Source organism: Calidris pugnax, unplaced genomic scaffold, assembly GCF_001431845.1.
Source record: "Calidris pugnax isolate Ruff unplaced genomic scaffold, ASM143184v1 scaffold41, whole genome shotgun sequence".
Taxonomy (NCBI): domain Eukaryota; kingdom Metazoa; phylum Chordata; class Aves; order Charadriiformes; family Scolopacidae; genus Calidris; species Calidris pugnax.
This window is the reverse complement of record NW_015094509.1, coordinates 10,198,708-10,210,983: the sequence shown is the minus strand read 5'-3', so window position 1 is coordinate 10,210,983 and position 12,276 is coordinate 10,198,708. Positions and strand designations below refer to the sequence as shown.

The following is a 12,276-nucleotide window of genomic DNA, read 5'->3' as shown; positions in this document are numbered from 1 at the left end:
TGGAACTTTTATGTGTTCAGGCTTTTGTTCTTTCTTATGTCATTATGATTTACATAATGTTCCACTGATCATTACATTAACATACTGTAACTGGAATTTTGGCAGTATGTTTTGTGTCACATTTGCAAGTCTGAGATTTAAATGTTCCATGGGAATGAGCTGATGTCCACAAGCTCCACTGCCCACTAGTCTCCTAGAGCCAAGTCACCTTGACTGCTGGAACCAGGGAGACCCAAAAGCCTGGAGCCATGTAAGTTCATACTCCTGACCTCATCACGACGAGCTCCAATAGCTTCCAGGCTTCAGTATCTTCCACAATCTCTCACTTTGAGACAGACCTTTATGAGGGCATCAAGGTCTTGTAACCAAAAGACATACTGAACTCAACTATGTATTAGAGATACAGTAAAATAATGTATACTGCAACAGTGCACTGTTTTTCATTACTGCATACCACCTACCTTTGAAGTTCTCTTTTACAAGCAATGGAACGGAGCACCTATTGTGGATAATTATACGAGGACTAGGATCTTCTGTAAGTGTTAGGTATGTCACGCCAAGATGCTCTTGATAAGTCAGTGCTATAGCTCTAAAACAGAAGCAGATATGTTTGATTATGCACGTTTTGGATTAAATCTTTACGTATTATTACTCTGGACCATTAAAAACATTCAAAACTACCATCTGTAAGTTTCTTTATGATCAAGTTCCAATTCCATAGATATTTCTATACGTGTAGGCAAACACATATCTCCACTGAGTATTATATTTAGACAGAGGAACACGTGGAAATAGCATGAAAAACAACATTAGAGAAGAAATCACTTCATAGAGACTACTCATGAGTTAAATTGAGCACGTGTGTTTGCAAGATGAGAGCCCTAGCCAGCAGAGATTTATATTAAATTAAAAACATGAGATTGTAGGCCCAAATTTTCAACATAAATCTTCAAAATTTTCCAGAAGAATTTGCACGCATACTTCTCTGATACATATGAAAGGTATTTTTAACAAATGCATAAAATTGTAACTGACTGCTCCCCTGGAACGATCTACGATGCCATCGCCCTTTCAAATGTTAATGTTATGGATCATCACTACATAAATTTCCAAAATGAAAATACATTAATCTAGTTCTACTCATTAGCTACATAAAGTGCCTTCACACATTAACACAAATTCTTTCTTTTTCCTTGTGCAAATTTATTTGCTAACTCTAAAAAACTTCACAGTGATTTTAAAAATCCAAACAGTTTGAAAAATTGATTAAGAACATGAGATCCTCTATGCCTGTCTCTGTATTATACGGAATTCTTTCCTTGTTCTTCACATTTTAATCTTTTTTAAAATCTGAAGTCTGTGTGAGAATCTCTAGTATCCACAATGACACCTCTTAGACTCTGCAGAGGAACTATATGAGGGTTTGGATGGTATCAAGCACTTCAAGCAAGGGACAGATCATATAGCTGGTAATATATACTGATGTAGCCTCTCTAATTTCAGCAGATTGATGCTTGTTTATATCAGCATAAGCATGAATAGAATTTTTAAGTGGGGTGCACATTTGGACATTTCAAGCTTTAAAACTTGGAAATCTTTCCTTGTTGTACTCTCAAAATAGTTTCATTCCCTTTTTTGCTTCTCCTATTTATCCTCTTATTATTATTACTAAAAAATATTTTGACTTTTATAAACGAAACCTGAATTTTTGTATGGTATTATTTCACACTGTCCTTGAACTGTTACCTGCAAATTTAAAAAAGACCATAATCTCAAATATGAATTTTTCACGCTCTTATTTTGTATGCATGTAAAAAAATAGCAGCCCATACATTATAAAAATTGTACAACTTGTACACGGTCATAACTTTAAACCATTTATAATAAAAGCATCAAAACCATCAAAAGATAACAATTCTTAAATTAAAGTAAGACGTGCCTTTACATATGGGGGGCATGTGTTACTTTGACTTTTGTATTAATCTCTTATGTTTTGTTACTGACTGAGACTTTATGGTAACAATTCATGATAGTACAGTATACGGTACCTGGTACAAAATCCACTTTCACCACAAACCCCCGTGGGCACCGCCACGCTCTGTCTAGGAAACTCCTGTTTAATGACAGCTGGTAGGCTCCACAGCTCGCCACCGCCGGTGCAGCCGCCTGGGCTGAAGCTCAGCAGCACACGTTTTTCAGTGAGAGGCACCCCTTCAGCCAAGGGACCCGTGTCCCACATCAGGTCCCAGCAGGGCACAGTGCTCAGCGTCTCGCTGGGTGGTGTCCCAGCTGGGCTGACGCTGAACACCGTACTGTCCGGTGAGTGGAAGTCCTGGAAAGAAAAAAGATGGTGGTGGCACATGCTGGCTCCCAACGGGGGGTTTATTCATGTCAGTCTTGCACAGAACAGTCTCAAGTAGCAAATTGAACTCAACTAAGAGATGCACTAAGACCATTGCATTGAAAGCCATTTGGTCAAATTCTGTCCCAAGGTGTATTTAGGCAGCTAACTGAGCACAGTTATCTACAGTCCATGCTCAGTTGAACAACACAACTACCAAAAGCAACAGTTACAGTATTATAACACAACTGTGAGAAGAAAATCCATTTATAGATATAAAACTAAGAATAGATTTTAGCCTCAACATTCTTCCAATTTCCCATCCCAAAGACTGCCACAAGAAGCGCGATGCACAAATGTAGCTACTGACGTGAAGAAAACTAATGCAGTAGGAAAACAATACAGAAATAGAGAACTTAAAAAATTTGTTTATTTGCCAACTCCTCTAGCAAGTTTAACCCTGAGAATTCTTTCCACATATTTTACTATAAATGTAATCTTCAATAAATATGTATAAATGGTTGATTAAAATATATTGACCATGCATACATTTGGGTTCCTGTAAGCTAGTCCCTAAATATACTGTGCAATTATTAGAAAACTGATATTCACGATTTGATGCAGTTCACTGAAATACATAAACTCTGGGCACGTCTCTAGCTCTGCAGCTTTGTTCAGATAACTGGAATCTTCCCAAAAGGATAACAAAAAGTTTTCAGCCTGCCAGGCCAATATACCTCTTTTACACGCGAACTCCGTAAAAATTCTGAGAACAATTTCAACAGCTACTACGGATTACGCTGCCTATTTTACAGAAATGGCCATTAGTGCCTGAACAGATGGAGAACAGGCAGAACTAATTCTGCAATGTGCAAGAATCTCCTGCTTTGCACAGACTTCTGATCACAGTTAATTACTGTAGTTGAATTTACCCAGGATTCTGTATTTTAAATCAAAATGATATAAAATCCTTTATCATTATTATGTCTAAAGGTTTCTGTTCAAGCTCTGCTATGTGCAGTTGAGACTATACAAATCTAAACACCCATATACCGCAGACGACAAACAAAACCAGTATGCACAGTGCCTCACCTCTTCTCCTGAGTGGGGTTTGGAAATAGAAAGCTGTGGCCTATAATAGATTTGGTATGACGTATCATTGATTATTGTTGTCTTATCTTCTATCTGTAGAATTTGTATACCTTGTCGAACCATTGAAGAAACGCAGAATTGACACAACTGTAAGATGATAAAAACAATGATGTCACACACACAACCACATAAGGTACAGTGACAGAACTGCCATTTTCTTTTTAACTGTGGAAATCCTGTCTACATTCATGCACTTCGTAACTGGAGCCACATCATGTATCTTTGAAGTTCCACCTGTCAACATTTTCCAAACAAGATTGAGAACTCATTAATTCTTTTTCCAGGAGATACTGTATTATCTTGATGAGTAGCGTAGAACATCTTTGGTGATCTAACTCTTTAAAATTATGCTTCATACAATGTTTACAGTCTCATTATGTTTTACATGTATTAATATAATTAGGGAGCTTTCACACTATATACATTTGATTGTTTTCATCTGCTATATGACTTTGTTTTTAAACAATGAAGTTATAAATCATGATATTTTTCTTCTAACCTTTTGATGACCTGGAAAAGCACCAAGTTTTATTTCAGCTTCAACAAAACCTTCTTCGTCCAACGTTACTACTTCTCCATTATCGGCATCCTTCCATTTTGGGGAGGTTACATTATGAACCAGTTTAATTGCCACTGATTTGTGCACAGTATTAGTGTTTGCCCAGTATATTCCAAGCTGAAAAGCTTCCTGCAAGTGAAAAATGACCAATTATCACTTGTTGGCTATTTGATACACTTCTACTAGAGTTAAATGTAGTTTCCAGTATGAAATTTATCTAATTTCCTCCCTTTCTCCCTCTGTTTCTTTCTATGCAGTACAAGGACAGATTAAACCACAATGCAGTTATGGGACTAATCCTTCACAGTGGAATCAAGACCATAGTCTACACAGAGATGTGTTAAGAGGCAGACCTTTTGTTTATTAACAGGCATTCACAAGGGAAAAACAGATGGCAAAAAAACCAGAAAGCATCAGATTGCCCAATCAGAATTGACAAGATGCTGTGCCAAATTATTTTAATTCTTTTAAAAATAAGGAATTCTTGGGTCATAATAATTTAAAAGCACACACATGGCCAAGCTAAGATATGTGAGAAGATCCACTACAGAAAACTGAATTGAGGAAGGCAGGCATCCTAACGAATCTTCCTTGTTTGTAATTCACCCTATGTCACTGTCAAACCTTTCTTGACAACACACCAGCTATGCAATAACTCAACCTAAAACACTCTCAAGCCAAACATTCCTTCCAGGCTGTCAGCTTTGCTGCTGTGGTCACACTTCCCAAGTGACAGGCTGGCACAGCAGGGGCCAAAGTCTATACGTGGCCTTTATAGCAATTTACTTGGGCTGCTACGTTATGCCGGTGTTGCAGATTCATTAACTGAATTGGGAGGAAGGAGAGAAGTTTGGCGAATCAGACGGCACGCAGGTCCTCTTCCTACAGTGTCTTACAGACAATTTTTAACTATGCATCTTTAAGACATTTGTTGTTCTTCAAACATTGCTATCAAATATGTTCTACCCACTCGGTGGCTCAGTCAGCCTGGCAAATTTCTATTGTTATTTCTACTCCTCACCATGTGACTGACAGACACAGTGACTGGAAAGCGAGAATCATCTGGATTAATAAGCTTTCTTCAGAATCAGAATGTTTAGCAGAACTGTGCCTGTTAACGTGAATGGCAAAGTTACCTCGAAATTGGGGGGTATAATTACTTTCCCGGTAGGTACTTGAAGAACGATCTTCTCTCCTTCAAACAGCCACAGATCCCACTTGGACTGATTGATAAGCAAAGCCCAGGGCAGGAGCTCTATCAGCAGAGTTTTAACACACGGTTTCCACACCGACAGCTTTACCCGCATTGGGCTGTCCCATTGGGAGAGTTGTTCGTTGCTGTTCAACAACAAATAAACAAAAAGATAAAATCAAAGGAATAATGAATTTTAAGATTACAAATTATAAGGTGTCACTTTCAGAAATTTGCAAGGATTTTCCGGTTTTGAAATAGAAAAACAATCTCCTCTTATCATTCTGGAACACCCAGAGATGCAGTCAGACAGATCTAGCTACATATAAAGACATATGCATAAGCTCAACCTAAATGTAGCCAATTAAAGAAACACCTTAACAAAATTACCACTAACCTTCAGAACTAAGCCTGTGACTTTTGTAGTTGTAAAATCACATTTCCTTTTTTTTTCCCCAGTAACTCCTCCTACAGCAACTCCCTGTCTCTGCACTGAAACAGTTACTGGATAAACAACAGCCTCTAGAGCTGCAGTAAAGACAGTACATTCACAAAAAAAAAAGTTCCATTTTTTTTAATCCTTGCTGATGCAATCTTCTCAGTGTAATCAAGGGCAGCCCCTAGGCTGACCTCAATTTTTTTCCCACCTGCAACAGATTCTGCAGCTTACATACAGGAATCATGTAATTACAGAAAAATATTCCATGTTGATCACATATAGCCTTCCTGAACGTGATTTCAGTTCACTTGAAAAGGCAAAGCAACAACCATGAAGAAGGTTTAACAAAGAATTACCTGTCTGAATCCTTCCTATTATATGGCCATGCAGGCTGGGGAGGATTAGCGGTGCCATAGAACTCGGACAGTACTTGGTTGACATTGCCACCTGGATGGGACTTAGTCGCTATCTGTTTAATTAGCGCGGTTGAGATAGGGACTGCACACTCTGATGGATCATCTTCCTCCCTGTCATTGAAAACAGATTCAGTCACTTACACAACAAGATCATTTTCTTTATGAAGCACTAACGTTTTCTTTAATTAAGCTTTCCAAGCATACTCTGCAGAGGAGCACTCTCAAGGTAATCATGGATGAATCAATTTATGATGTCTAACAAGTTCCTGAGCATTATCTGACATGCATTATGACACCGTAATGACCTTTGTGTCTGAGACCTTAGAAACTCTTCACTATTCTCAAAAAAGCTCATTTAGGATTTCATTTTTCAAAACACAAAAACGTGGACTTTTTATGCAAACAAATGCCAATTTGCTTAGGATAGTTATACCGAATTTAGTATTTCCTATTATATAATTTCAGGCCACATATGCTTGGTCTGTTGTATCTCCTCTGCATATCCCATACTCCTGGAAAAATCCACCAGAAGTTAAAGTGTAAACTATTCCTTCTTTTCCATACAAATGAACCATTTTCAAGGAAAGTGAGTACTTTACCTGGCTTGAAATGTCAAGTGGTGCGTAAGATCAGGTTCTATATTTTGCAGTTCTTTCTCCTGTCCTTTCCCTGGAATCATTTGTGTTTCATTCAGTCCCAGACTCCTTTTCTCTAAATGTATGATAATTGGGTCTGGAAGATGGCTCCTTACAATGAAAAGAGGGCTGAAAACAATCTATAAAAAGAAATGAATATACCAATTTAAAGCTAATTTTACTCAAGTATTACAACTGTTGAAACAAGATATTAATAAATCTTTAAAGTGGGTCATTCCGCCCATAATTTATTATATGACATGTAAGGCATAAACATTTAGATTTCAGAGACATTAAATGTACTTACTAATCGTTGCTGCACATGAGAGTTGGGCTCTAAAGTCAAAATTGTGCACCACACATATGTAATTGAACTCTTTGAAGATGGCACCTGTATGCAGAGAGATCAGCAGCATTACACTAAACTTATTTCAGGATGATAATGTTCAACATTTTATCATATCAAACAGAAGTCTAAACACAAAGTCCCCAGTTTTCTCAGGCATTCTTTGGCTATATTCCATATAACTATTTCTAGTCATACCTGAATGACAGCGCTGTGTTCTGTATGTTTAGAACTTAGACATACGTCTTGGGACCAGTCTTCATCTCCTGTCGCTTTCACACTCAGCTCGGTGAGCTCGCTGTTTTCTAGGACATATGAAGGTAACTTCTGCTTGGCTGCAAGGCAGTTGATGTGTTCTTTAACAACAGCCTGTCCATCCTGACTAATGTAATGCTGAACCACTTTCAGTTCAATACTTTCGGAAAGGTAACTACAGACTGTCTGTCTTCCGCAGATTAGGATCTAAAACACACAAAAATATGCAGCTCATATATAAACAATTGTGAAACAGAAAGGTCAAAATTGAATTATAGAGTGAAAAGCTGTACAAGAATAATCTCCCTATTTTAGGTTTTCCCATGCACTGCTGAAGGCAGTAAATGGTAAAACATTATTTTTGTTGGCCAAACGTATGTGCAATTTCATAGAAACCTAGGCATTAAAACGCCTGAAATATTGCTAAGGCAATATCTGGGCTTGAAAGAAACATGTAACACATCCACTTTTGTTCCCACTGAACTCAGCAGCACTGCCCACGGCTGACATAGCTCTGGGTTGGATTTTGACTACTGTGATGGTCCTTGAATGCTGAGCCCTTTCGAAGCAGACTTCAGAAGAAAGGTTTCTACTGACACCTCACATTCCCTTCACAACCCAGCCATCCAGACCTTTCAGCGTGCTTGCTGTTTTAAAGTTTATAATGACATTAAATGGCTGTACCATATTTCTGTATTTAATTGCACCCAAGAGTTGTTGCTGTCCATCATAGATGAATTCTTTATCGTTGAACATATATCTGACTTTTTCTAAGCTTTACCACGGAACAGCATTCCACGTGTATCCCTGCTACAGCCACCTTCATTTGCTTTTCATTAATGAGGGTGCACATGATAGCTACAACCTACCAAGCAAAATCTCAGCAGGGCTTTCAGTGACGCCAGGCACTGTTCTTGTCTGATCAGCTGTATTTCTGTTGCGCAACATACGGCGCTCTGCCATATCCATGAGCTGAACATGTCCACCACATGCTCTGGCTTCTGCCAAGGCAGGCAGTATTATTACAGATCTCTTTACAAAGATAGTGTGTGAAAAGTTACTGCACAGCAGCCCATTTTCAAATGTTAATTTGGTCATTACTTCTCCCAGAATAAGATATGAACAGTTTCTTAAAAAAAAAAGAAGTATAAATTCTGCTTCTCAAGAGCTTAAAACATGCAAGAGACTGTGTAACTTAGCACTGTCAGAACTTACCAACCATGCAAAGGGAAGTTTACTTGAACATGTGAAATATGTAGAGGTAATACAGCTTTTTAAATAGAGCTAAGATCCATATGAAAATGAAGAAGAGTTGTAAAAACCCATAAAAATGCCCTCGGAAGATTGTTATACTTGGTTTTTTGCAGATCCCAGTAGGAGAGAATAAATAATAAGGTGACTAATTTGTGAATAGATAAGAGTTTAAATTACTCATGTTATTTTTCCCAAACTGGATGACAAACTTACTTGCTTTTGCACTCCACTGAGCTGCTGAACCTTGATAATAAGTGATGCTGTCCGGCCTTTGTACTGAATGGTACGAATAAAGGTCCCTGCATTGTCCACACTAAATGGTTCAGACCACCGCCAGTTTCCCCAGCCTTCAATACAGATGTGTAACAGCTGGAAAGAAAGTAATTACTACTTCAATACATAGCTGGGAAAAAAAAAAGCCCTGCAGTAGGATAGGAATTCCCACGACAGAGGAAATATTCTCAGTTTTAAAACTCAGAAATGCTAAGCACACCCCGGTTCTCTGAATGATCCACTTATTCTGTGATTTCAGATGCAAAAATCAACAATACTGTAAGATGGCTCTGCATCATGCATTTCTATAAATTACCTGATTTAACACTGGGAAGGTTAAAAATCCAGCATACAACTCCTCTGAAAAAAAGAGTATATAAACTAGAGAGTACAAAACAGGAAAGTACAAAACAGGAAATAAGAGAATTTTTTTTTTTAGTGACCTTGAAATTGTTCTAGAAATCCATCCTTTTTACTACCAGCAAGGTGATACGGAACGTAGGTCCAGACCAGATTTTTGGCCTTCAGAATAAGACAGAAAATTACAAATACCCTTCCCTTCAAAATAAAGAAGGATGCAAGTCTATTTGGATGTATACTTGTACAGCTCACATATATATGTGTGTTAAATGTAGAACTTTGCATATTGCTGAGAGATGGGAAACATTTCATTTCTTACACAAATGTGGTGGCAAGTTCAAGCTTGACTGCATGAGAAGAAATTTAACTGCATAATTATACTCCCTGTGTGATTTATTCCGGAAAAGGAGTGGCTTTTTTCCAGTTTAACTTAAATCACTTCCAGAGCAATATAGTCTTTCATCATTTGAAGAGCCTTTCATCCATTTACCCACCATACGCACTTACCTCTATCCCATGGAGATTCTTTAAGCCAGAGTAGTGAAAATTGGTACTGTTCCATGTAGGTCAATGAAGTTACATAAATTTACGCCAGCTGAAGATCTGGCTATTTAGCTCTGTATAGATCTTTTGTGGCTGTGCAAACTTAAGAATGTGAGTTATATATAAGGGATCAAAGCAGTAAGCATTCTGGGTAAAATTTATTCTTTGCAGAGGGCCAGCACAGAGCCTAAGCATCACTTAAGTCCTTTAAAACAGTTATATAAAGGCCTTGTGGGAATTCTCTCTTGAGGGTTGAATTTCACTCTGATTTTGGACATCTGTCATTAATTAATTTAAGTAATTGAGAACAGGATCAGGCCCAAAGTTTGATTATTTACACGAGCAAAAATTGAAACTTGTAAATATTATGTTCTCCCATTATTTGCTTCCAAAAAGAGATAGCACTGACCATAGATCTGGCCAGTTGGACTTGGTGAATGGCTGGATGTTGGGGTTTTTCTATTGTTTTAAGAAACAACCGCAGCAACAACTTTCAAAGATATTACAACTCAGTAGCCTGTTTGCAATTTGTGGTATCCTCAGCACAAGTTACACACAGAACAATAACATCCATTCAGTGGGTGGCTTTTGAATTTGCAAGAGTGATGACTGTTGCATTCAGATTCAAATTAGTTTTATGCTGGAAGCACAAAGGCTAATATGTGCCAGTGTGCACATGGGCATGCATCTGGATGAGCACATGCGTGGGCACAGCTCTATATTCAAGAATACACTGATGGAAGCTGTGTACTAGGACACTCAAACTCATAAACAAACACGTCGCTTTGATTCTCAAGTATTCGTTACAGAAAAGGAAAAACAAAACCAAACCAAAAAATCTGACTGCAGTGGCTGGAATCAGTTCAGTTTCTTACAGAGGCAGCTGGGAATAAATCTCATCACATATGAAAACTAAGAGAACAAGAAAACTGTTTACTTTGGAGAGACTGGTAGCTGGGAATGACAGCCAAATAATGAGAAAAGGTACTAAGTGGTCAGTCTTAGCTAGAAAGCACACAAAATACAGTGTGCTCCAAAGATAGATGTCATATAAATGCCATAACTGATGATTAGTAATTGCATGGAGCTCCAAAATCAGGATATCTTCTACCCTGTGTAAACAGCTTTGCTCACGAGTTGAATGTTCCCAAGGAACACGCTGTCAGCTTTCCCTGAGCAGTCATTAGCTCCCAAACGCTGCCTTACTAATTTTCTGTGTAGCACAATGATTAGTCTGCATTTAACTTCCTATTTTAGAAAGAAAAATAAGAAGGAGCTATTATCAGATATTGGTAATTTCTTATTTTATAAACATACTATTTGTATACTGGTAAATGCTACATACAAAAGGGAACAGCCTTTGTAAGTTATTTTAAAGATGTCTAATATATGTGTATTAATGACATAACAATATAGGAATTGGGTACTGTGTAAGTTTACTTCAGAGCCAAGAAACTGCATTCTATGAAAACGCAAAGGGATCTCTGGGTTATTTAAATGTGAGATTTCTGGAAAACGTGGCTAGAAGTAATTAGCAAATGACACTAAGCGATATAGAGATATATGGCAGGAAATAAAAATTGAAGTAATTTTAGAAAATTAAGTAATCAGGTGTTAACATTATTTTAGCAAAAGACGTCATAATAGATGGTGTTAGATATTCAACAAGACAGAGCTCTAATGTTATAAAATTGACCTAATACTACAGATTCATGGTAATTGCTACGTAAGTCCCTTTCATTTATCAAGCTTTAAGCAAATGCTAAGTATTTATTAGACCATCTGCTTAAAAAAAGTTCAGCAAGTACAGCTAAGTATGGTACATATATTAGGAGAAAAGAGAAGTCAGTGCAAAAAGCTACAAAGAATATTCACCAGACTTCAAAAGCATTCTAACAAATGTAATCCAGTGATAAGTGGCAATTTATAGCTTAGAGAGAATTTAAAACAGACTATCTATTGTATATGTGAAAATAGGCACCCATTTGTGTAACAATTTGATTTCTGCATTTTCTGTTAGGGAAACATATCAACAGATAACACACAGGTTTTTATTTTGACTAGACTTTGCTGAGGTTTGGATTTGTAATTCTGAGCCATTATGGATTTCTGTTTTGAGAAGGAAAGAAACTGAGGATGAAGCTGCTCCTACTGGAGCAAATGACTAGAAAAGCTGTGTTCTTTATCAAGTCTCTTCACAGAATGTTTCTATGTGCTCCTCAAAATTTACTTAGGTTTTCAGCTAGATGTGTGAGTGAAGGATACGATCTGAGTAAATAAAGTTAAGTGTCATATGACAAGGCATGAAGACTAAAATGAGGGATTAAAAATGAGACTAAGAATGGAGCCTGTCCAGAAAAGGCAGCATTTCCCAGCTGTATAAGTAATTTAAAGCTTGTGCCCCCAAAATGCTTACTAATACAAATTCGATTTCTACTTTGCTTGCAGATTCACCAAAGTTAACTTGATTTTACTGTAGTTGGATTATATCTGTCTTCTAGGTGAAACCAG

General features: G+C 37.5%; 1 protein-coding gene across 3 annotated transcripts in view; it reads right to left on the bottom strand.

Moving 5' to 3' along the window:
* Window positions 1-12,276, bottom strand: part of VPS13B (vacuolar protein sorting 13 homolog B (yeast)) — a 461,850-nt gene that overhangs the window by 29,158 nt on the left and 420,416 nt on the right. For all 3 annotated transcript variants that reach the window (XM_014965404.1, XM_014965406.1, XM_014965405.1), the window contains exons 43-52: window positions 8,803-8,958; window positions 7,279-7,542; window positions 7,042-7,125; window positions 6,699-6,874; window positions 6,040-6,210; window positions 5,189-5,390; window positions 3,993-4,181; window positions 3,434-3,580; window positions 2,049-2,332; window positions 462-589 (exon numbers count right to left, since the gene is read on the bottom strand). In XM_014965404.1, coding sequence (XP_014820890.1) covers window positions 462-589; window positions 2,049-2,332; window positions 3,434-3,580; window positions 3,993-4,181; window positions 5,189-5,390; window positions 6,040-6,210; window positions 6,699-6,874; window positions 7,042-7,125; window positions 7,279-7,542; window positions 8,803-8,958 — 1,801 coding nt within the window. The remainder of the gene's footprint in view (window positions 1-461; window positions 590-2,048; window positions 2,333-3,433; window positions 3,581-3,992; window positions 4,182-5,188; window positions 5,391-6,039; window positions 6,211-6,698; window positions 6,875-7,041; window positions 7,126-7,278; window positions 7,543-8,802; window positions 8,959-12,276) is intronic.